The following is a 26597-nucleotide window of genomic DNA, read 5'->3' as shown; positions in this document are numbered from 1 at the left end:
GGAACAGTTGGGCACTCCAGTAATGAAAAGGTCACACATTGTTGCCAATGCCAGATTATTTTTCTCAAGGTCTCCTAGACAGTCTTCTGTGGTAGCAAACTCCGTCACCAAAGGACGCAAAAGTTGAAGCTCAAGGCATCCCATGGGGGAGGAATTCTTCACAACATGGCTTAAGGGACAGCCTAATGCGAGTCTTTTCTCCAAATAAAAATTTGAGGATGGACAGAAAAATGGAACAAAGACAGAACCCATTTTCAAGACAACTTGAAATGTCCTTAGAGACTCAGATGACTCTCTGCAAGCTACCATGGAAAATAGAGGCCCAACCCTTCATTACGGTCATAATCCATGGTCTGATGCTGCATTTATCTTGCTTTTTCCACTTACTGAGTTAATAAGACTAAAGATACAAGATACAACCATTAAAGAGCTAGTTCCTACGGGAAGCTGAGCCCATGTGGTAAGTCAACAGTATGACTCTAAAGAGTTTTTGAGCACATGCATTCCTGGAAATAATCATCTGAAGTTCAACAGCGTGGAAAGAAAATAGAAATGGGAAGGACAGATGGACTATTCTTTTCCTCCTGCACGTGGAGCTTTATTGGAAGTAATGGCATGGCACCTGCTTCTTTCAAGTTCCATGCAACTTAGACTCAATTTTCTGTGAAGCTTAAGAGTGTTTTGGAATAAAAGAACTAGTTCAAAAACAGCTAGTCATGTTCTCTCTCTGAGAAGGACAGAGCAGCCTGACACAAGGCACATGTGTCCTCAGCAACAAGCCTCCACGCCTCATTTCATCCACTTGCAAAATGGATTTAATAATACCTACAAATTACATGTGCTGCGAGGGTACAGCATTGTAATGCATTTGCCGATCACTACCTGAGAAGGTAATAACTGTCGTGTGCTTAATCACAACAGTATTACTGCATGGTTGGCCTGGCATCTCAGCAATTCTCACACGGCACTAGGTTCGGTGTCATTCTCCATCACTCTTCCTTGTTTCTCATGTTACAGATGACACTTTGATATACTTCACACAAGTAGTTTATAGATGAAGGTGGCAATTTTCTTACTGCAATCTGCAATTCACTGAGTTACCAGCAGGATACCAAACGGAAACTTAAGGCTGAGTAACCTGGGTCTGTTCAGCCTGGGGAAAAGAAGATCGAGAGGAGATCTGACAAATGTTTATAAATATCTGAAGGGAGATGGGAGACAAATGGATGAGGCCAGGCTCTTCTCAGTGATGTGCAGCCATAGGACAAGGAGTAAAGGCCTAAAACTTGTACATAGAAAGTTCCACACTAACATGCGGAAGACCTTCTTTACAATAAAAGTGTCAGAGACTAGAACAGGCTGCCCAGAGGGGTGGTGGAGTCTTCTACTGTGGGGGGAGATTTAACAACAAAGAGCCCAACAGACTCTGGTAGATCTTATTGCTATGAGGCCTCCGGAGTCCGGAGACAGGGCTAAGGTGTAAACAGAATACTCCTTTAGTATGCACAGCTAATGTGGTCACATCTGGGACAGTTAAGGAACCCTTTGTTTGTTATCTATGTTGTTGTGAAGAACTTAAGGATAATTAACCGTGAGTGGATTTACTGCTTACAAGTGAAGGATATATAAGATGTGTGTAAAACACAATAAAGAAGAACTTGCTATTCTGATGCCACACTGACTGAGAATTCTCTAACGGGACAAGCACCGACATTCTACTATGGAGATACTCAAGACATCTCTGGACGCCTACCTGTGTGACCTGCTGTAGGGTACCTGCTGTAGCAGGTGGGCTGGACTCGATGATCTCTTGAGGTCCCTTCCAACCCCTGCGATTCTGTGATACTGTGAAACAACTCTGCATAGATATTAACTGTGGAAAATTCAGTTAAATGCTGCTGCAGTTCTGCCTTGGTACCTTCACTGGTGGCAACATGTGAGTATAAGTCTAGATGCACAAATCAGCCTTCTCACCAACTTCAGTGTTTAGTTTGCTTAATTCAGGTTTTACATAAAATTCATAGCAAACTCCCATATCATGAAACCTCAAGTTTTGCAGGCATTCCCTGCACCCAGAGCAGCAGCAACTCTCATTTTTTATCAATAGCAGCAAATACAACTTCTAAGAAGAACCTTTTAGCTAAGTTGGCCGCTTGCCCTAGCGCTTGCAACCCTTGCATGGCAAGAGATTACCCAAAAGTCACATCTGGAGTTCTGCAATTGCCCTCCAAGCACAGAACAGAGAACTCTGAGGCAAATTGGTTTCTGATCATGAGAGATAACAAGAAGCAGAAAAATCTCAATGCTGTCTGGAATAACAGTTTACACTAAGTGTAGCATTTCCTATAAGGCATCAGTTGTAGGAGCTGCACAGTTTGAAGATAGACATTTTTCAATCCATAGGCTTAATTTAGCTATGAGTGACCAGAAACAGACAGAGTGAAAATGGGTAACTCTCATGATAGCAATAACAAGAAATTACATAGGAAGAAGTAGAGAATTTTTAGTGGCTGATACAAGAATCTGAGTCCAAAGTCATCACATTCTCAATTTTCTTTTCTGTAGCTGACACATTTTTGCAAAGTTATTTTGTCTGTATATATTTCTATACAATAAAAGAAATACACACTGCCTGCTTCCTTACGTTTTTCCTTTGATGCAGCATAGAGGAAGTAGGTATGTATGACTTCAAAATATATTTTTTTAAACACCATGAATAACAAAAGCTTTCTTTGTCCAGAGCTTTGAGTTGGGCTTTTCTGAGAGTCACGCACAGAAACTGAGAAGACAAGAGAGTGAGGTGCTCTTACTAAAACACAACATTTCATTTCAATTTTCAGATATCAAGAGTGGTAAGGAGCCCAATGTTGAGACAAATGAGCCCTGCCTCGGATACATGCCCTGAACTCCCACTGAGAGCAGCTGGACTTGCTGAGTGTGACTGACTGTTAACACGGAGCAAGGCAGCAGGCCAGCCTCCTGCATGGGCTCTGTCTCATTTTCTACCCGGAGATTTAAGTTCCTGCCAGTATATAGGAGAGATTTCATATCAATCTCTATTAGAACTGCTCTTGAGGGCAGGTTTGAATGCAGCATGTTCAAAAAGGGAGGGAGAGCACACATTCACCTCAAAAGCAATTCTGCTCCTTTAGGAGCTCAGAGCCGCACACAATAAAGAATGCAGCACAGGTGTCTCAGTAATCATCCATCTCTCTTGAGGAGAATCGGTCACACAGAGGTGAGGTCACTGCTTCCACAGCACTATGTGCACAGCAGAAATGAAGGGGGAACACAGAGCCTTCTCAGGAGCACTCACGTGACCCAGCTGAAGGCTTGCAAGGCCTGAGAGGAGCAAGCCATATTGTTCTCCAGTGCTATTTTTTGTAGCCCTGGAAAATCTGTTCACAAAGCACAAGGCAGCCCATGCTGCTTCACAGCCATGTCAGTGCAGCGTCCCAGGTCACCACGACCTTCAGCACGCACCCGATCTTCCACTTTCACATGGATACCAGATGTCAAGCACTCTGCTTCTCATGCTCAGGGCCCTCAGGCTTCATACGCCATCAGGCGCTGACTATCATCTGCATTTGTAATGCTGCCTTCGAGTATTTGTTGTGAAACCACCACATGTGCTGTAGCTATTGCAGCAAATGCCACACCCCATTAATTTTCGCTCTCTGCCCTGCTGACATGAATCTTCATGGGACAGCAAATGCACTCAGGTTTCAGCACTGCCTTTTTCTGCAGCAGCCTCTTTCAGGCTGAAGCAGTGGGTCTTCAGTCTGATTTATTGCAGCCCGGCATCTCTTGACTACACTTTTACATTTAGAGCATAGCATACTCAAAACAGCTATTTGTATTCTTATTCCAAAAATCTGCTTTGGAAAGCATGACCAAAGGCTCCAAACAGCAGGCCAGGTGTAAGTGGCATCAGCTGGATGAAATTCAGGTGTACAAAAGCCTACAAAGTAGGCAACAATAACACATGCGTCTTCTCAGATGGGAAGACTTCTGCATGGCAGGGGAGGGAAAGAAAGGGATCTCAGTGGGGAGATCTCATCCCTTCCTGACTGTGTTTGTTAAAGCGAAGCCTGCTATTAGTTGGATGGAATTATGCTTTTAGAACGAAGGGAAAACAGTCTCCTCTCTTGGCTGCTCCTAACATGTGAATAATCAGCCCAAAGTAAACAAAATGTGGTCTTGTGTGGTCTTTTTGTTCTCCGTATTAAGCTGGTATTTCACTTGAATCTGAGAAGCGACAGGAAGCGGAGAATTCAGCACAGATACCGGAGATCCTGCATTTTCCTTGCAAGCTCTAGAAAAACTGTGTGTTTGAGAAAATAACACTGCTATTCCTGATGGAAAATGCACTGAAACATCTCTAGACACACAGAACTAATTAATGCTCCTTCGAGCTACAAAACTAAAGAATTTTGACACAGCTGTTTTCACAACATTTCCTGACTTTCACAAACATATGAATGTTCAAGCACCAGGGGAGTAATAATCAATTTTTTCAAATGAAACATTAAAGAGTTGCTGAAGGTGACATAACTGCTCATTATTTGTAAACACAGCTCATGGTGTGCGGTGGTTGCTCCCAGAAATCTCCCACTTAGGGAGGAAATACAGAGCCCACAGATGAAAGGGCTCAGCACAGCGGGGCTTTGTTCCCTTTGCACTGCAGACAAGGAGTCTGTTTGCTGCTTCCTGCAGCAAGGATCCCAAATAACGAGGACTCTTGACATGCTGCTACCTATTTTCAAATGAATGGCCTCAGACAGCCCATATATACCCAGCAAGGCTCATCTTTGCTGAGATTAAAGGCCCTCCCACTTCTCACCACCTTCTCCATCCATGCCACTGGTTCCTCTCTGTTGGTTTCTCCCATGTTTTCCCATTTTCAGTATCTATGTCCTTCACAAACCAGGTTGCCAAAGTTGCTTCTTCAAAGCCCTCTGAAAACCAGCAGCTTGCCTTCAGTTGTAAGGGGCAAGGGAGTCGGGAAGGATTTGAAGACAGTCTGGATAACACTATGAGACAACAAGAAGTACCCAGCTACAGGCACATGCTGCTCAGCACCACTCATTCATATTACTTGTCCATGCGCCCTATAGCTTTTCTCTGGCATTCCCGCTTTTAAACGTACTTACCGTGCCACCTCAGATCACAGAGGCAGTTTTTCTCCGAATGGTTTCCCTACGTGGTTGTTCATTCTGGAGCAAAGACAGGGTCATCTGTCCTGGAAGGTTCTCAGCCCTCACTGCCTGGTACTTCTCATCGGCAATGGAGTCCAGACATAGAGAAGGTTCATCCAAAGCCATCTGTTTGTAAACAACTGCTTCAAACAAAAAAAGTGGGTGCAGATGTAGTTGCTGTGGGTATATCTTGGCATTAGGATTAGCTACCAGCATAAGTGATGAAAACAAAACAAAAAAATCATCTTTCTGGGTTAAGGACAGTTGATGACTAACTACACTCGATGCATTGCTGCTGAACCAACCAACACATGTAAATAAAACTGGCCCTCTACTAGTTCTAAGGCCAGGAACACACAAGACACAGCTATGCAAATTCCCGTCAGTGTTTTGGTCTGTCACAAAGCCCATCCAGCTGGCTCTATGAGGGCTGCACAGAGGAGCACCATGGGGCAGCACCATGCAGGGCAGCGGCATGGGACAACGGGCTGTGCTGGGATGCGGGCTGCAGGAACAGAGGGATCTCACTCATACCTTCTGCAGAACACGGCAGAGAACCAGACCGGAACAAAAAAAAAGCCAGACTTTTTGGCTATGAAAAGGATAAAAGGCAGCTGCAGAACCATTCCGAGCCAGGAGCCCTATCCCCATGGTGCTGGGCAGACGGGGCTGGTGTGCCTTGGAGGCTGCTGGGCCCACAGCCCTGGGAGGCCTCTCACCCACTGCCACTGCACTCTGCTGCTGAGGACAGAGGAAATCTGCAACGATACAGCCAGCCAGGAAGCGCAGGCTCAGCCTGAAGTCTTCTCATTTCCGTTGCACACAGCAAACCCTCCCTGGGGCTGTTTCCACTGAATGCGAGGTTTGTTTGTTTTTCTATAAGGTGAATCATATTGTGCCCTTTGGGCTTAATACCTAAACCCCATGGTGGATGAAATTCCCAGTAATTCAATTCTGCAAGTTGCTAGTCTCATAACATCACATTCCATTAATGATACAATGTAGTGCTCCTATGCAACGCTGCAGATCTGCCCCCATTGCAGAATCGCTGCAGCACCTCCAGGTCTCAGGTGCAACACTTGCTGGTTGCTGACAGCCCTGCCCTGCCCCTCCAGCACAGCCCACAGACCCTCTGCTCTACCCATGCAGATAACAAGGGGAAGCCTGGGACGCTGCCAATGTGACAAGTCATCCTTGCAGGTTTAGGGTATTTTCTGTTGAACGTTTTCAGGGTCTGATGAATCTTAAAAAGAAAAAAAAAGAAAAAGAAAAAAAAAGATGCAGGCATTGACTCAGGTGCCCAGTTCTCATATACTTCAAATAAACTGCCCAGCTCCTCTCCGTAATTTAGGTGAGGGAAGCGGTCAATTTACTAAATTAAAGATTTTAGCAGTCTTGTGTGTAAAACAAACCAAGGCTTCACCCCCTAATTTATTCGGGCTTTCATTTCATTTCTGTTATCTTATTCAGCCCTTCACTTCAGAGCAGGTCAGCTTTCCAGCAGGTCAGGCCATCAGCACATGGAGGAACCCACGTGCAGCACGCGCCGTGCCAAGCAGCCACCGCTGTGGCAGAGCTGCCGTGTCCCGGCCTGGTGCCACCGTCCCACACGTTGCTGTGGCTACGAGGGAGGCTGGGCAGCCAGCACTGCTCGAGAGATTAGATTGCCATGGCACCACTGCGAGCGAGGTGCTGCACAGGGCAGGGAGCGTGCTCCGACTACTGGGCAGTGTCTTAATTAATGAAGGAATGTGTCATAGTCCCTCACGTGTGGGCAACGTGCCACCTTTGGAGCATTTTGGTTAAACAGGTGGGTTTTAATCTAGCTTTGAAAAGAAACAGCAAAATGAAGGACCTTGCTAACAATAGAGAGCACAAACTACAGTTGATTTGCATTTTTATAATAATAAATTGGAAACAAATTGTGTGCACTAATTATAGGTGAAAAGCAAATGAGAATCTCTTGCATCCCTATTAAGGACGTATCACTGCCTTCCCGAAGGAGAAGAGCAGGGGCTTCCCAGGAGGCAGTTACAGCGCAGGTGGTGCTGAGCAGCAAGTAAGCAGCCGCCCGCATCCCTGGGGACCTGCCCGCAGCAGGGGCATGCAGCACTCAGACACGGACCCCGGAGCACGCTGCACGCAGCAGCAGCCATCCTGATGGCACTTGGCACCCGGAGGGCCTCTTGTGCTGCCTGGCTGCTGCAAGCTGTTCCCTGCAGCTCTCACTGGGGAAAGCAGGTGGGAAACCCCCAGCCCCACACCTCCTCACACAGCCCTGCCAGCCCCGCAGCAGAGCTGCCCACAGCCTGTGTGCAGTTGCTGGCTAAGGCCTGAAGGCTCCACCGTATGGGCAACTTGCAGCTGCAGAAATGTTACACCGAAGCTGAACACAGGGATCACTCATGTACGTATGCATAAGCCCTCCTCAGCCTTGAGACACAGAGTGAGTTGTTTAGGATGTGCATGCGTATTTAGGTAGGGTGTGTATACTTATTAATAAATGAACAGACAATTTGCAAAAATCCTCCCCCTAGACGACATCAGCAAGCAGGCTCTGCTCAGAAGAAAAGCAAACGCTCTTTGCGTGGGTCAGCAAGGAGAGCAGAAAGCTCTGTGCTCACAGCAGGGCTCGAAAGCACATCCCGCACCCGGCTCCCTGCACCTGACAGCAGCCCAGCCTCACTGGCAGCTGAGAGAAGCTAAGGACAGACATGTCAGACTGCAGCACACAGCAGTGGGGACTCCAGACGCTGTTACAATAGGCCATTTAACCAGAAGGAGCACTGCTGCTCTGTGATGGCTGTCTGCAGGGCCAATGCACGCCAGGCCCTGTCCCTACGTGTGAAAATCCAGAGTGAGGCAACCAGAAGAGTGAGTCCCAGCACAGGGACACCACGGGGCCACAGCAACCACACACAGCTCTGCTCGCACTGCTGAGACTGGTGGGGCACGGCCTGAGGAGAGCAGCACAACGGCAATGCTGAGGGCAAACAGCGCTTAGAGGACGTTTCAGTAGCATGAGCATTTGTTGCCATCCTTCATACTTATCATATGTATTTTCTTAATCTTCAGTTTCAGGGAATAAACATGCTCAGATGTGCCCGAGGATATGCACACAGCTCCCACTTGAGACTGTCACACGGATGAATAGAGGAAATCAGTAGAGATAGCGTGCTTTGAAAATACCAATGCTTCTGTTTACTGGCATGGGAAATCGAGTTAATTACCCCAGCCTCACAGGGGCTGTGTTACTGATTCCCGTTGCTGCAGCACTGCCCTCCCCAAGGAGCTGCATGGCCCCATGAGATGTCTGCTCACCCGCACAGCAGCACACACATAGTAGGCACCTCACCTACAGAGGTGCCCGTGCCCTCAGCCACTTGAGGAACGTGGCATAATTAGGCTTCTTTCATAAGAACGGGAAAAAAATATTTGTATTTAATAAATAACAAAAAGCCCAGCGTTGTTTAACTATACCTGGTGGATCAACACGCGTGCTTGGAAGAGGAAGCCAGATGGGAATCCCAGGCTGCGTGGCTGAGCAGCACTGCACCAGCCGAGGGAGATCAGACAGGGAGGAGGCTGAGGGGACAGCAGTACCACAGCACTGCATGGGGCAGCGCAGGTGGGGGCATATGCAGAGCTGAGAGCAGAAGTCCGAGTTACCTCAGGTAGGCCTGGGATAGGGGAAGAACCTGTGACATCACGCTACTGCTGGGCAGCAGTACTGCAGCCTGGCACTTGCTGCACACATGAACAACATTGAGAAGAGTCCTGCGTGCTCCGTCAGTGTGGGTCAGCTTCACTGGAGTCCACAGGTCCTTCCTAATTCTGAGTAATTCATCAGATGCAGACAGGATACAAGCACCTGAGCAGACTAGCAATCTTTAGAGTTTGGGGGCTTGGCAACAAAAGCAAAAAAAAAAAGCATAATAAAAAAAAAGTAGGGCAAACAAGATATTAATGAGTTTCCCAAGTGGGACTGGGATGAAAATCAGATCTGGAATGCTTAATGGCAGAAGCTGTTCTGAAGCCTCCTCTAAAGCTTAACCGTCAGCGTCCTCGGCTGTATGAAGTCACTGTTTACGGATAATGAGCCCTTACAGAGCTCTGTCCGCAGTCTCCTGATGTCAGGAGGAAAATTCCCCTTTGCCTTAATGGGCTCTGGCTCAAGCTCTTGCTCAGCAGCTGGCTGCACGTGGTGACGAACATTGTGGCACTGCTATGGGAAAGCACGCGGCAGCCCTATGCTCCCAGCCCGGAGATCAGCAACACTGCCTGCAGCCGCTCTCATAGTGACAGAGAAGCTGGGATACGTGGCCTGACTTCCGAAGGAGACAGGCTCTGGGGAGATCGCTCAGTGCCAGAGTCCCAGTGGCGGTCAGCAGCAGCTCAGGTCAGACCCAAAGCGCATGGGGAACACCACGCAAAACCTGGAGAGGCAGGTACAAAAATTAGAGCAAGGAGGAAAAGCAATCGAATGCTTGAAGATAAGCCTTAACTACACAAAGATCCCCAAAAGCCCAGGAGCACACTGCAGCACCAGCCGAGCTGGGAATGGGAGTGCCGGGCGGCGTGGCTGTGCTGTGGGGCTGGCTGCACGTTCATGGAGCTGGGTCTTCAGGGCTGGAAGCTTCCAGCACAACACGACAGAGCTGCCCTAAGCACTACTGCAGCTTTTCAGAAAAAGTAAATAAACAAAGAAGGCAGATGGAAGTCATTAGAATATGAATGCCTGCAGTCCTAGGAGTGGATTTCAATTATCCCCGATCGGTTTGGGCCCTAAAAAATGATTCACGCATCTAAGACCACAAAAGGAGAGGAAAATCACTACTGGTCCAAGCAGGTGTGAGTCCCCAGAGCCAAAGGCAGAGCGCCCTGCTCTGCAGCACAGAGCAGAGCCCACCCTGCACACCGGCCTGCCTCCAGCACGCACCCCGGGGCCAGGCAGGCATGGGGCAGGGCCAGGTGCTGTGCCAGCTGCTGCAGGAGCACCCAAAGGCTGCTCCCTCGGGCCTGGCCCTGTGGGGGACACGCAGTTATCCCACGTCCACCTGTACCAAATGGTGAAAGTGCTAGTCATTTTTTAAAAATGGGCTAATAATAGTAATAATAGAAGTGCGTGCCTTTTTCATTGACACTCCTCCTTGTTGCTAAGCAGCAATCTCCGCTCTCTCCAGGTGGAGATTTCCTACCACATCTTCCGTGGCCCCCATCACTGATACAGCTGTTACTGATAACAGCGGTTCCAAAAGCCACCAGAGACACCAACAACTTCGTGTGGCATCTCCCAAAGCTGCAGCTGCCGCCAGGTGACAAATGACCCCTGGGCACAGCAGTGGGATGCCGGCCCGGCAGCCAGGGGCGGCTGGCTGTGACTGCTGTCACTGCATGGGCACCAGAATGGGGTTGGGGTGGCTTTTCGGTTGCGTGGTAGCCAGCACATCTGTAAAGTCATCTGGTGGATAGCAGCAGCTCCTCCCTCCCCTTTGTGCGCTGAGGGAGGAGGCAGCGTGGCTCTGACTCGCTGTGCTCTGCGCCGGCCAGCGCAGCACTGAGCGCTCAAGGCCAGAAGGGAGGGGACCTGCAGCGGGCAGCACGCAGGATTTCCCCGCACCGCACTGCAGAGGGCTTCGGGCTGCTGTGGCTGTTGTATCAGTATAGGTGAACACGGGGAGGAAGGGAAGGAAGAGAATTTAAGACTTAAATCCAGCCACTCAGCGTGCCAGGCAACGTCCAGGAGCCGCGGGACTGGAGGCAGTGCTCTCTCTCGCAGCCTGCTGTTCCATAGCTCCGCTCATTGCCCGCTGTGTGCAAAGCGATACAGTTAGACTGCCCTCTACTTGCTGTACCCCTACTTGCATATTTCACTGCGACATGCAGGGGGGAGGTTTCGCTGGGGATCGCTCCCTGCAGCACCACATTTTCTGGTGCAACTGAACACAGCAAACACCTGAATACAGCAAAAGCAAGCAGCTCTCGGGGGAAGCTCAGTTTAGGGGACTAGCTAAGAAAGGCAGCGTGTGCTGGGGCAGGCTGCAACAGATGCTGGGCAGCAGCAGGAGCAAGGAGGGTGCTAGGAAGGCAGGAAGCCCACCTGCAGCTTGGGGCGATGAGCAGGGCAGCTCTGGGTGTAGTGGTGGGCAGTGAGCAAGAGCAATGGCAAAGTGAGCCTCAGGGAAAGGCAGGCCGGCAGCTCTGGCAGCCAGCAGGGAACAGAGAGGGGTCGTACCTTCCCAGCAGGAGAGGTTTTTGCAGGAACCTGTTTGTTAGGACATCAGACAAATAAAACACCTCTAGAAGAGGCATAGTATGCTTTGTTGATGACATCCCCGGCAAGACAGAGAGCAGAAGCAGAACAGGCAGGCAGACCCCTGTCATCTCTCCAGCTCCTAGCCCCCAGAAGCTCCACACTGGTCTGCATCAGATAGAGACAAACCAAAGGCCACCTACATGGCATTAGCTGGGATATCTCCTAGTGTGTGCATGCATATGCATGTATCTTCGTGGAGTCGCAATAAATCACAAGTTTGTCAGTTCCTTTTGATGCAGAAAGTACTGAGGAAGAATTGACCTTTTTCCTTTATTGATGTACACCTCTTATGCAACCTTGACCGTTTGGGAAAGAAAGAGGGTGCGACTGCTGAATAGGTCAGATTGCTCACTGGCATTCTCACTGGCGCTCTCAGCCCTCCTTTGTTATGCAGCCCGAGAGGGAACAGGCTAAGCCATGACTCGCAACAGAATCAAGTAAAAGCATTTCATTTCCAAGAACGCTGGCAGTACTGCTCAGTAAACATGGGTGAGATTCCAGAGAAGTGAACTGTTTAGACATAAAATTCTTAGTGCCTTTTAACAACTAGCTTCCTTACAGCTTGCTAAGCATCTACAACATAACTTCCAACAGCATCAAGTAATGGAAAATACACTGGATGATGCTCTTTAAGTAATTCTTGAGTCAAATGCGTTACACATTTAAGCTTTTAAGCCAACAGAGACACAGCATACCAGGAACGGTATCAAAATAGTGTCTTCACAGCAAAAAATTCCGATGTAAATCTTATTTAGAAAAGACTGAAGCATATCTGATCAGTGACACTAAGGTAAACCTTTAAAACAAAGCCCACATTAACTAGTGACCCAGCCAGGCCTTTTTTTCTAGATGGAGATACAGTGAATCTCATGGCTGTTTGAAATAATGGCCACTCTTTTTAGCTATTAATATTTTCATACTTCAAAATGTTGCTATTTTCTTTCTCACCCTCCCTACATGCCTTAAGGAGCAAGTACCCAATCTGTACCAAGAACTTTCCATTCCAGAGGGATTAAAGACAACATCAACCAGGCCTGTCCGAAGCACTCACTGGGGCCATGCATGGAAAGCCGTTCAAATTTCTCATTAAAACCATTTACATTCATGAAGTTGTTTCTCAGTTACCTGGAACTAATTACCAACTCCTACCACCACTAATCAAAAGCATTACAGATTTAGAGAAAAACTAAAGTTTGTTCTAATAAAGCGAGAAAAGGTGCATCAGAAACATTTTAAAAGCAAAAAGAAAGCTTTTCTGATCACTCTTCCTTTCTGCCCATGGTGCCTTCTTGCAGCACAGGTGGTTATCCATACCTTGGGCTATTTTGTTTTTCCAGTTTTTTTTTTGTGGTTTTTTTTAAATAGGTGTGAGCTATCTTAATCCATTCAATTGAAAGGTTTTGTATTTGCAGATTCTGTTAGTGGGCTAGAGATGAGAACAAGGCATGTGGCTATTTTCCTCCTCTTGTGCCCAGCAAGAGCCTAAACAAAGCTTTTCCTGTTACTTGTGTGGTACAGTACAAGTGGCTGTCTTACTCTTGAAGAGATGTACAATCGCAGAAAACGTGGCCTATACACACAACGGGAAATGATGTTCTCTTTCCTAGCAGCCATTTCTCATGCACAATTTCTGGGGAAAACTGTGGCAATTCTCCACATCATTTGCCTTTCACCAGCTCCTACCTGCCAGAGAGCTTTTAGATTGGACAGCAGGAAGACTCCCTCCCTCTGTCCACATGTGGCCATCCGCCCAGCTGCAGCCCAGTGCACGTTAACAGAAGGCAACATCTCAGCTGCTCAAACAAAGTGATACATGAGCACAGGTACAGCTGTATGCATGAAGCACAGCTGTTGGTCTTCATTTAACTTCTATGGCCAAAAGAGAAAGTGTATATACACAGGTAACCTGCTTTGCAAGGGTTGGACTTGATCCGCAGAGGTCCCTTCCAACCCCTAAGATTCTGTGATACACAGATACCAAAAAAACATATACTATTCTTAAGTCTTGAAAGAGAATTCTGTCTTTCACAAATCAGGACAGCTGTCTCACTGTATTTCAGCCATTTGGGTATTCCCATTCCCACGACCTCCCCAAGATTTTTATCGCGTAGAAAACAAAAGCAGTTCAGAACCTTAGGGTGTTTTCAGTCATAATGTTACTGTATCGACTACTTTGAATCTCTTATTTTTCCAATATTTCCTTAACAGATATTTTTTTCCCCCTGACAAGTAGAACTCCTTATATGGTTACATATTTATCCTTTCTGAAATAACTTGCTATCATAAATTACCCACTATAACAGTTTAGGATGGTTTATGTTATTTATGAAGATCCTCCTAAAGGCATTTTAGTAGCTGTGGGTGCTTAAGGGAAAGAAAAGAAAAAAAAAAAAAATCAGATGCGTCCTATTATCCTAAATGAATTTGAAATTTTAAAAGAGTCGTTTGAAGGAAAGAAAACGATTACTTTGACGAGGACTGAAATCCAGGAGAAAGCTGGAGCCTTCCCATGGCTGATTAAGGGGACAAAGATCAGTTACCCAGCAGAGAAGGCTCAACATTCAGCCAAGCACTATGACCCTGCGCATCTGAGGAACTTGTAAGGAAAGAGAAAAACAAGAAGAGACATTAAGTTGAGTTGAGTTGCCTCCGGGTTGAATTTACCTGCAAGAGTGTGGGAAATCCAATCACAACCTTCCATCTAGCTGCTCAAGATCTTCAGAAGTCCATTTGTAAGCATCCAGCATCACTTTGTGATCTGGCCCTTCAACCCACAAACTCGAAACTTTAACACCAAATGGAAGCACTAATACACCCTCGGAGAGTAAAAACTGTGGGCATCTTACAGCTTTAAGTAAGGTTTTAACATAGCTGGCGCTCTTCAAAAGTGGGAAGTGAAGTGGCAGGTCATCGCTTTACAACTGAGCTGGCAAGCCTTGCACATCAGGGCAATTGTTACCTTGTGCAGATACAGAAGCCAGCAGCAATACTAACATGCAGAAAAATTAATCAACAACACATGCATATCGCTAACAGCTAAGCAGTCAACCAGAATCTTCCCCATCTGCCAAGCACAAGGGCATGGCTATTAACACAGAAAATCATCCAGATATCACACAGGAGCAACGCAGGGACAAGCACACTTCCCAGCCAAGGCTTTCCCCATAAGGCAACATTTTGAATGTGCCTTGAACTAATTCATTCCCATCCTTCAACAGACACATTCTCATCTGTTAGTCAATTCACTGATTTACAACTATGCCTTATCTAGGATCAGACTGATAAAAATGAAATGCTGCTTTAAAAACTGGACATATGGGGCCTGATTTGTGAAATTAATTTTATTTTTGAAACATGATATCCAATTACAAATAAATAATTCATACAATATAACTCAATTAGGATATACAATGTTCAGGCAGGTCCTAGTAACAACCAAGATCACATTGAAAAGGAGTTTAAATTACTTAACCGATTACAGTAATATACAACTGGTCATTCAATTGATTTCTCAGCCCAGTCCAAGGTGTACACAAGTTGAAAATAGTTCCTCTTACCAAAAACAGATGTACACAAATTAATACCAAGTCCAAAGTAGTTACTACACCACACGAATAAAGACGCTGCATTGCATGGCCTACACGCAGTTCTAGTACAGGATGAAAGCTTGTGAATTCTAGCAGGACACAGCTTCTTGCAAAGGACTCTTACATCCCACAGCAATTTCTGCATACAGATTTACAAGCTTTACAGGATGTTTCTGTGCATGGTTTTAACCACACAACTTCTTCCATGTCCTTCCATAGCCATCAAACCAGCAGCATGAGGATATGCATTATGTTCTTACCTTCAGTCGCACGTTGTTTTTTGCTTTCATTTCGGCCAAATATTTTACTGCTAAGCTACAGCTTCCCATTGAGGTAAGGTTCTTGCATGTGCAAACTGCAGTAACAGCAGCATCAGTAAACTCAAAGGGTCTTTGCTGACGCTATTTTTTTTATTTCCTGAACTGCTCTACGAATCAATATTCTCTGCAAAGAACATTTATGACGTCTAGATTGAATTTAGTCTAAAGACCTGATATATTTTGTAAGGAGTTGTAAGAATTTAAAGGAGATTCACAGCATCCTTGGAATTTTTTGGACAGTCATTTTTATAAATGAAATACATTTTTATGCTACATAAATTCTCACAACAGAGAAAGTGGTTACCATTCCCAATGATCCAAAGTTCTGCAAGACTTGTATTTACAAAAGTTTTGCTAAAAATCCCCCCTCCCCCCCCCCCCATTTTGGGGCCCTCAGGTGAGGTATATACCCTCTGTTCTTAATTTGAACTCAGACAGATTGTTCAAGATTTTCAGCTCTTCTTGTTACAGAATTCCCCACAGGATGAAGACTGCTACTGCTAACCAAGCATTTCTCACAACTTACTCTACAGCTGCCTACAGCATTTGGGACACGTGCAATACATTCCCTCAGGTGGTTCTGTTTCTTTTTTGTTTCACACTGGGCACAGGAAGACTCAGGGAAAAAAGATACCACGCAGATTCCTGGCTGGTGAGAATGCACCGTGCATCTGTGGTGGTACCACTAGCATTTCACTCCCTTCAGCTGTCTTTCTGCTCAGCAATGCAAGTGCACAGGGTGCAAATGTGGTGGCAGCCCCAAATCCCTACCAGCTGCAGGACTCACACTGCAGAGCAAGGAAGCCCTGCATCTGCACAGCGGCTGTGGCGTGCAGTCCCAGCACACACTGGCCTCAATGGGAGCTGGAAGAATGCAGAACTGAGCAGTATTACATTACCATACAAGTTTTTTTTTTAAGCCCATTCAAGTATTTTAAAAGTCTTCCAAAACTTCAACACTGAAGCTCAAACTGATGAACCACTTCAACTTCACATTCCGTATAGGAAAAGTTCCACCATGAATCTGATTCCTAAAGAAGGAGGAGCTATGTATACTGATATCAATGTTAAACATACGAAAAACCTGAACTGAAAAAAAAAAATCAGATTCACAGACTGCAACCCAATCTTGGATCAGAGAAAAAAAAGAAGAAAACTACTATTTCCAAATGACTTCAGTTTCATTTACACAGTTTACCCAAAACTGCAAGTAAACCCTGAAATAACAATTTCTAATTGCTCCTGATTTGCCAAATAAATCAAATCTGCTGCACAATGCACCAAGTGAAATACATAGTAATAGTACTTCAGCAATCTATTAATTTTCACCAAAATCACAAAAACCACTTGAGCAACGTATGACCTGCGCTGAGCGCAAACATCTCAAGAACCTGTTGATGGAGGACAGACACAGCGCAACACTTCCCTGCAGTCTGGGCAACTTCCATATCCTCACAGTTCATTTCCAACATGAGTCTTTACCTATTTGTCAGAAAAAAATTAGTTATTATCTAGGTATCCGAAGGCATTACTCTTATAAACACAGTCCTGGTTTTTGTTTTCTGTATTTCGATTTCACCTGTTACACCACAAACGTAACAGCTTTTCACAGACTGCAGGAGAGGAAATCCAGGATAACGTAACAAAGAACAGCACAAGCCTTCTCATCATTTTGCCAACACTGAAGTACAAGGAATCTACTTGATAACACATTCAACTGCTATGAAACCGCTTTCTATAACCAATGAAAAGTGTTAATTGAAATAATATTTCAGAACACTTTTTAAAGAGAATTTATACATCAAGCATCTTCCACAACTGCCGCATCAATGCTTCATGAGTGCTAGCAGCAGGAATTCCCTTCCCCAAACAAACCTTCTGCTGTTCAGAACTGCCGTACGTTACCATAATACAGTATTAAGTGGGCAGAAGACCTTGATTTTTAGCACTGTAAGTATGATACACACGACAATTGTCTCCAAATTAATGCCATTTTAATATTTGCTCCATCACAAAGTTGATGGATGTGCGTTTTTTCACATTCACAACCCGGATTGAATTATTCTTTCTAGAAATATTTTGAGAATAAAATTCAAATCTGAAACAAATCTGAAAGTTCTCACTGAAGATGAAAAGATCTCCAATAACTCTTCAAGCAATATTCACATATCTACAGTAAAACAGAAACTGAGACTCCTTCCTAGAGTAAGAATTTGGGTGTAACGATTAGACGAGTAACATAAATATGACTCTGGTCAACAAATACCTCATATCTGTTTTAAAAAGGAAAAAAGCCCAAACCTCTGAATAGAAGAACACAAAATTAAAAGGGAGATTTTTAATGGCACAAAGGGCAGCTAGGCACTGTGTGAACTGAGAACATAACTGCTATTAGGACTTCAGTCCCCCTCCCCCCTGTAAGATTTGGGCTGCAGCTAGCACAGAACAGGGCTTTTATCATCCTTGTACAAACCAAATAGCAAACCCAGTGTTGTCCAAATCTAACAAGAAAACAGAACGGGATTTGTTGCAGTCCCTCTGCTGAACAGACACTGTCAAACTTACAAAGTGTTAATGGAAATTAATTCTGAGAGTTCTTATTAACTCTATGCAATTCAACTACTATATGGAACAGTCACGAGCTACTTCAAGAAGGAGCTTCTGTATTCAAGAGATTATTCTTCCATTTCATTTCTGCTGTGTGAACAAGTCTTATTTAATACAAAAGATGCTCACTAACACCTGCACAGTAACCCACCTTTATGCAGAGCTGTGCCATGACTATCTTTTCATTTTCAAAAAGAAACAGAAGTAGCCATCAGGCACATATTAAAGGTGTTTTACACAAGCTATAATGTCAAATGCTTTCTCCCTCAGACTTACACATAGAAATAGCCCAGCAGCAAATAACCCAGTCCTCTGTTCAACGGTGATCTCATCATAAGCATTTTTAATTTACATAATGTCACAACATGAGTACCTTCTTATCTTTAAATAGTTAGGTAAAAAAAGGCCCCCCAGTATTACCATTTCTTATATAGCCAAGTTCTCCCTATATACATCCAAATGTTAAAGATACAAATAAAACATTATACAGGATTTATAAATGTTTAAAAACTTGAGGCTTCAGAATCATGGTTTCCCAAAAACAGTCAGGAAAATCCAAGCACTGACAAGGTAGCAGAGAAAACTGGAAAAAAAAGGAGACAGACACAAGTTTGTTGCCGTAACATTTTACTAAACTCGCCGGTCATCAGGGTGATGTTATCAGAAACAACAGTTTAGGCTTCAAACGAGGAATGGTGGTTTGGTGTTTGATCTCAAGTGCTGAGACAGGCAATTCAAGTATTTCCTATTTGATCCAAGCTCACTGTAGCCAAATGGTGCAGAAAAATAATTATTTGACATTTGTTCCATACATTCGATCAATGTCCACCTGATAGTACGCTGTAAGCTCTTTGCGTTTCAGTTTGAACGCATCTGTCACTAGGCCAGTCTCAGGGGTCCAAGGATCAGGGCTCAAACGGATTTTTACTGGTATTTCAAACTTCTCCAGATTAGCTACAAAAAAAAATTAAAAGTCACATAACCATTTTTAAATACAAAGTGTAACATAAGCATTTTTATACAATTAATTAAAAAAATAAGGATCCATATTCTCATACAGAGAAGTATATGATATTACTGAAGAAATGCTCCACAAATTCCCTATGGTCAGGCTCTAAAAACCCCAGAGTGGTCACATGCGGAGCTGCAGGATCTACCAGCGCTTATTCTCCAGTTCCCACAGAGACACTGGAATAAGCCTCAGATGTTTGGCTGTCTGTGCTGTTCCCTAGCTTCAGAAAAGCCTCAGTGCTTACTTTGAAGCCTATGATACCAAAGGGAAAAACAAAACCATATAAAATAACACACAAGTGTATGTAAAAAGTGCCTCAGGATTAAGTCAAATATTCTGTTTCATCCATTTTAATAAAATAGTTGCAACAATAGAATCCTCTTTAAACTAGTTAGTGCTGCTCAAAAAAAAAAAAGCCAACGTTGTACATCACAGCAGCTCCTTAGAAGAACTTTCTTGTATGCTCTATGCCTTGAAGGAAGATCTACTTGAGATGTGGACAAGAAAATAAAAGTCTGTTGCACTACTGAGTCTGTGTTCATCATAAGATTATGTTCCAGAAAGAGGAATGTGCAAACACATTACTCACATAGCTTAAGATATTCATAAGTAATATGGAGAAGAGGTGAGCAGGACAGACTGTTGGAAGTATAAAATTATCCAGGGTAGAAAAGATGAAGGCAAGTTGTAAAGAGCTACAGAAAGACATCACGATACTGAATGATTGGAAAACACAACAGTAGAAAATACTCACTGCAGAAAGACGTAGAAGAGAATGCGTAAGAAAAACAAATTTAACCTCCGCAGTGACCATTTAAGAAATATTCTGTGGTATTAACACAGTTATATGAAAAAAGTTCAGTTCTTAGTAATGGTCAAAGGCAAAAAAAAGGGGGCAGAAATTGTTACATAAGAAGAAACAAAATAGCACTGTGCCACTGAATAATTCCACACCAGAACAGCTAAGCAGATTACAAGCAATTAGCATAATAAAGATACAGCTGAGAGGGAAGTATAATAGACATTGAAAAAATATAAAATAGACATTGAAAAGATTTGTATTGAAAAAAATCCGACTGCCACTGTGACCGTTCACTGCCTCTTCCAAGACAAGAGCTCAGCAGAACCAAATGACACTAGCAGATGGCAGGGCTAGCATATGCAAGAGGCATTTCTTCACCTTTAGCATTGCTGAACTGAGCAACTCTGCCACAAGACTGGATACTAATATTTATATAACTTTAAAATATGACTGAAATGTTAATCAAAAGAAGTCTTCTGAAAGCCACAAGACACTGCTTTAAGTTTAGGAAATCCCCCAAATATAAGACACTGGAGGCTAGGAGAGCCCACATCACTGTGGGCTTTTTTCAGTCACCTACATGTAGGTATGTAGCACCTGAGATTGTTTAGTACTCAACACAGATGTATTACGGATCTATAGAAGACCCTCTTTCTTCTGGACTAGCAGCAGAAGGCCAAGATGATACTATAAGAAATCCTAAATAGCATTAGAAATAAATACACAAGGAACCAAACTGCGTTTGATGCATTTGCTCTGTTGTTATAGTCTTTACTCGGGTACTGGCCACATTAGAAAGAAAAAGGTAGTTACAAGACCACATGAACCAGAACTAACCTGGTTCTCTGACCCACTCATGTTTGTTGTTTACTTTTGTATGGAACTCTTACTCTATGTATGTTCTATGAATACATAATGAAACCCATATGCACAAGGAAATATTTTTAGGGCATATGCTTATCCTTTTCACAGACACTGTCCACAAGGCTACTAACAACTATCCAGCTACTCACCTGCCATGGCAGCCTCAGCTAGCACCTTCAGTACCTCTTTTTCCATCTCAGGACTGTTACAGATCTCTTCCCAGGTTCCTTTAAATCCTTTCTTTCGAGCTAGTTCTGCGAGCTCCTTTTGATTTGGCACAACAAATCCAATGACGTAAGAATGGAAACTGAGAAGTATAATGTATTTTAGTATGAATTTTGTAAAGTTAACAGCTCTTCAAAAATAACATCACAAGTTGAGGAAATTGCAGTTCGTACAGGAATATGGCTCTTAACAATTGACTTTTGTTCACCTGATTATCTTTCGGAAATAGTGTGCAAATTACCTTTAATTTACCTGCTTAAAAATAAGTAGAAAGAGAAGCTACTTACCTTACAGCAACTGGATTGCTTCAAGGTGTGCTGTCCATATGCATATTCCACTGTGCCTCATGCTCAAAGCTTTGGGGAAGCAGTACCCATACGATGTCAATGCGCCCTGCCTCTCCTCATGTTTTGCATCTTGGTACGAAGACAGGTGTGCAGCTTCCCTACCTCAGTTTCCTCTCAACTGCAGAGTCCAGTTACTGTAGAGGAGCAGAGGACTGCAGTGAAGAGGGGTTGGAGAGCAGGTTGTGGAATAAGCATATGCACAACACATCTCAAAGAACGCCTGCTTCTGTAGGGGAAGTAACTTCTCTTTCTCTTTCAAGTGGTTCTCCACACGCTCTCTACTGCTGGCAATCTTTGTCTACTTCTGATACATCTAGAACATATGAAGCCATTATCTCAAAGTCTTTGGAAAACAATGAAACACAATTTTCCCTGAAACAAGTAATTGAGGTTTTTGAGATGGTGTAAAGCTTAAGGAAAACGTCAGCACAACCTTACATAGCAACTCTATGCGTAACTTGTTCCTCTCCTCTCCATAAAAGAGATTTAATCTTTCACAAACTGCAACTGTTTTTGGTTGGCTGGAGTTTTTTGTTTGTTTGTTGTTTTTTCTTTTTTTCTTTTAATTCTCAACTTTCTTGTCTCTTTTCCCCTCTTAAATTTCTCTAGGGGTTTAAGCAATGTCCCTTCCTCACTGGTTATGCCTCACTGAGCTCCGATCAGATGTTGTTCCCAGTTTTCTTCTGGACTCTTTTTAAGTGGTCCACCTTTTCTGAAGTGTTGTGTCCAGAAGTGAAATCCTTTAACACTTAGTAAAGCAAAAAGATTACTGTGCATCTGGTTGGTTCCACATTTGATTATGCCACATATTTACCTGTGTGCAACAGCATGGCATTTGGTGATCAATACCAGTTCCTACTGAACTACTACCAACTGGTGTTTCTTTACATGCATACAAAAAAAGATAACAACAGTACTCTGACAATAGTGATCTTACAACACAATAAAAATTAGGTCAGCAAAGAAATCACTAACAAAATGAATATGCTTTGCTAGATTGAGCGGTAAAACAGATGGGTCTTCTACTTAAGGAATGCTTCAGATTGACCAATCTGTTTTCAAAATTTTTTTTATTTGGCTATTTCAAAATTTAGTTACTATTACTTCACGAAATCTGTGAGTGCATGTGAAGTATTATACAATAGATGTGTCAACTGCAGGAGAATTACTAAAGTTTACGGGTCTTTAAAAAGTATTCTAGTATACTGTAGATGTTACGGTGACTTGGAAAATTAGCAAAAAAAATATGACAGTACAATTCCAACAATAATTCCAATCCTAGCATTGCAGAAATCACCATCTGTACAAAACACTGTCTCCACCAGTTATAGGGAGCACTCAGAACGTGCACATAACTTCAGGCAGGCAGATCTGAGACATGCCCATTGGGTGAAATCCACGATCAAAGCTAATATCAAGTCAGTTTCTCAGCAATGTTATCTCCAATGTATTTAAGCCAATTCTTCTGAAACTGCCAAAACTGATGTCACATGACTGTTAGTTAGGAAAAAAAACAGAACCAGGAGAACAAAACAGAAGTTCATTTTTTATATATTACTACTGAGTGATTCTGTGTTGTCTGTTCCAGCTTCCTTCAAAGTTATTTGGTATGGCCCCTATAATCCCACTTAAGAGTATTTTGGATCATTCAGAAGCTCCAAAATGACAACAGGAAACCAAGACCACCTGAAGTATGTTTATACATTTAAGTCGACTATGTACAGATAGGAAATTCTAGAAATAGAAACTTAAGATATGTTCGAGCCCTTATATGCCTAATTTAGTAGTACTGTTAGAAAGTAAATTGAAAGCACGTTTATCACTGTTTGTTAGTTGTGAGTCTGCATAGTATTTACAGTGCTTTCAAGCTTCAGGGTTTCTGCAGGTGTTCTGCACGGGCCCAAGTCAGCTTCTGGGCTGTCGGTTTTGTTTTCACTCCTCCCTTCCTCTGAAGAACAGATCACAGCTAAATACAGCAAAGAGCAAGACATTCTAGGGCTTGTGTAAGTAATAACTCTAAAGTGCTTGATTAATGTCTGTTATGAAAGCAGTTACAGCTCAGTTGCTTTTCAGATTGGGAAAGAGCGAAATGAAGGAGACTCATTTTTGGCATTTTCCAACAAACGATGGGAAAAGAAAAATAAAAAGATACCATTCAGATGTTTTAGCTTTCACAAAGAAAGCTACTCCATTGTAGTTTAAATACGAGTTGAAAGTATCCACACTTTGAGGAGCAAAACTCTGCTTATAGGTTCAGGAAGACAGAAAAAGAATACAGCAACATCAAAGCATCAGCTGCCTCCTACCTGCTTGCGTACGCACAAATGTTATCTACCAGTGGAATATTCTTCAGAGCTGCTTCTACTTTGCCAAGAGAAACATATTCTCCTGCTTGGAGTTTTACAAGGTCTTTTTTACGATCTATTGACGAAGAAAGAAATTTAATGTTAGTTATGCAACACAGAAGTTGACACAGATTTTATACTTCTCTGAGATGTATGTAAAGACGTCAGAAATCAAGCTGACTCATGTTTGGAGTATATTCCAGAAACATTTAATACCAGATTTACAGACTTCAATTTTATTAACCTATCTCCCACTAAAACATGAATCACATTTCAATTCTACAGATTTTCTGCCCATAAACCAGCACCTCCTATATCATAGCACTAGCATGTGAATGGAAGACAACTAGAATTATAGAAAAGACAGTGTTTGGCTAACAACACACATTTTGTGCTCTCTCATCCAGATGTCTAAGGCAGGAGGATACAGCATTTGGTAACATTTTGCTATTTATACCTAGACTAAATCCGCATTTAAATATCAACTGTCTGTTATACGAAACACAACAACAATTGAAACTGAAAATTAAGCCCAAATTACTTGAGCTTATTGTAGACAGCCCAAAGAAGGCCAAAGGTGGAGGGCCAGACCCACCTGGCTGTGATGGCAGCCAAGATTAGCTCTTCTTTCTTACATCTGTATGTTTCCTTGCTCAGCCAGGCAAAGTTCAGTAGCTTTTACCTGTTTGACCAGTGAAAGGCAGCTGCAATGGGACCTAAGGTTTCACTCGTATAATAAAACACATAAGCTAAATTTTCAGGATTAAAGAGCAGCCTGAATCACTCTCTAACTTCAAGAGAGACAACTGGTAGTTTAGAGGGCCCCCATCTCGGCACTTATAGATGTCAAAGAATTAGGAGCCTATCATAGGCTTATCTGTATCACCTTTATCTTAGTACATTCTTCCACTAGTTCCTTTAGAATAAAGGAATATTCTTATTCTAGAGAATGGTAAGATTAAAAAAAACAACTCATTTAATTCCTGAGAACACATTATCATAGAAGTCTTTTCACTGAATCAGACTCTACACTTAAAATTATAAGATCTAAGGCAGCTTATGTGGCTCAAGTTAGCTTATATTTAGCTACTTAGTCCTCAGTCACACTAACAGAGTGGAGCCAACGTTAAGACTGTTTTGACAGGAAGCAATTATTTTTAAAAATGATCTTTTAAAGCATACAATTGAGTTTGTTACGGTATCAGAATTTTCTTAGGATATATCATAGGACTTTAAACTGCATGCCAAGAGATACAGATTTTTTGTTAACTACAGCAACCACCAGCTCTGAAAAATATACATGCATTTATGTGTTCACCTGAATTTAAGAACTCACCAATAATTTTTAGACATCCGTCTTGGTGAAACTCTCCAATGTCTCCAGTATGGAGCCACCTCTGCCCATTCTCATCAATAGTGAAATCTTTTCTGGTTCGTCCTTCATTTTTATAGTAGCCCACAGTCACATTTTGCCCTCCAATAAGAATCTCACCTCTAGGATATGGTTTATCAGTGTTGTAATATCCACCTGAAAATAGTTCCAGTTAACAGGAATTAAAAATACATTCCAAAGCAAGAATCCCTATTACTTTTTTATTCAAATACCAACAAATTTAATAAGTCCTTAGCCTAAGTTACCATTTGAAAACTCAGTCTAAGTAGTTCACTAAGAGAAGAGGTGGTTCCAATTCCTTCCAGCACATAAACAGCTATTTAACAGGCATGCTTACAAGCAGTGGAACTCAAATACACGTGGAGGACAGATGCCACGCCCATGCAATTTTATTTTATTTTTACTTTTTGCCAGGACTGACATGCTCTATCAGCTTCCTACAGTCTCAAGCCAAAAAAATAAAATTTTCACCTTGTATTTTCAGAGCAAAACCCACCAAAATGTGAAGTTTCACATTATCCATAAGTTCCCTTATGTATTATGTAGTTATACTCTACAACACATAAGAGCCTACCTCAGAGGAATTGGTCTAAATACACTTTGAATTCCATTACATGTACTTTTATGTAGCATCCACTAAGCTTCCTTTCTATATGTCACTGTTTTATTTCTTTTATTAATAATATTAGGAAGACAATTTTAAAATGTATTAATGGCAACAGAAGGTATCATGCATGTGCTTTAGTTAAAGCCTACTGAATCCAACAACTCCAAGATACGACAAAGACTTGCACCCTCTCCTGTAAGGATGCTACTCCGAATCACATTTATAGTGACGGGGATAAAAGCCAAAATGTTACCTAGTAAAAACACTATTCATGTGTTGATAGCTTCTGTCTACATAATTTTAAATATACTAAATGGTTTTAAATACAGAAACTGGTTTTTATCTCCCTGAAGATCAAATGTATATAGGTAAAAGTAGGATTAAGAAAAAAAAATAGTCTTCTAGCTCGTACTACCAAGCAAAGTCCAATAGAAAGTAGCTTATTGGAAGTTCTTGCAAATACACCATCATTTAATCATATATAGAAATTCTCACCTTCTTCCCAGTTCATTAACTTGATTTCACAGCAAACCAAAGGTGCTCCCACTCTCCCTGTAGTGTAGTCCCAAACTACAATATTAAAGAAAAAGGATTTTCCAGATTAAAAAGACAAGAAAAAAATTATGTTGTCATGTACTTTGTTCACTAACTGTTCATTTATTCCTGAAGTTTAATGTATACAATAGAACAAAACAAACAAGCAAAGGATATATCAAGGTAATATGGATAAAATTCTTATCCTGCAAGAGAATAGATGTGTGTATTTAGAGGTGGCTCCAGCCACCTCACTCACAAAGCTCTGACGATAAGATGTCCACATGGATCACAGTGCAGAAAGCATCACAACTTCTAATAGTATTTGCATGGCTTTGAAATGACAAGCAATACTATTTCATAAAAATTTAAAGATTCTATTTTTTGATACACTTTCCTGGTTTCAGTCCCCAACACTTCTGCACCTGAGCACCTTCACA

At 42.9% G+C, this 26597-nt stretch overlaps 1 protein-coding gene across 2 annotated transcripts in view; it reads right to left on the bottom strand.

The window, feature by feature from the left end:
• ACSL3 (acyl-CoA synthetase long-chain family member 3) overlaps positions 14838–26597 on the bottom strand; it is a 45570-nt gene continuing 33810 nt past the window's right edge. Inside the window, exons 11-15 of one of the 2 annotated variants that reach the window (XM_021395675.1) lie at positions 26119–26193; positions 24960–25151; positions 23585–23699; positions 20856–21013; positions 14838–18982 (exon numbers count right to left, since the gene is read on the bottom strand). In XM_021395675.1, coding sequence (XP_021251350.1) covers positions 18819–18982; positions 20856–21013; positions 23585–23699; positions 24960–25151; positions 26119–26193 — 704 coding nt within the window. In that variant the 3' untranslated portion in view covers positions 14838–18818. Of the gene's footprint in view, positions 18983–20855; positions 21014–21218; positions 21413–23584; positions 23700–24959; positions 25152–26118; positions 26194–26597 lie in introns of those variants that run through there. The other variant, XR_002438265.1, reaches the window with a different exon arrangement.

This window comes from Numida meleagris, chromosome 4 (genome assembly GCF_002078875.1).
Source record: "Numida meleagris isolate 19003 breed g44 Domestic line chromosome 4, NumMel1.0, whole genome shotgun sequence".
Classification (NCBI taxonomy): Eukaryota; Metazoa; Chordata; class Aves; order Galliformes; family Numididae; genus Numida; species Numida meleagris.
This window is presented reverse-complemented; position numbering and strand designations above follow the sequence as displayed.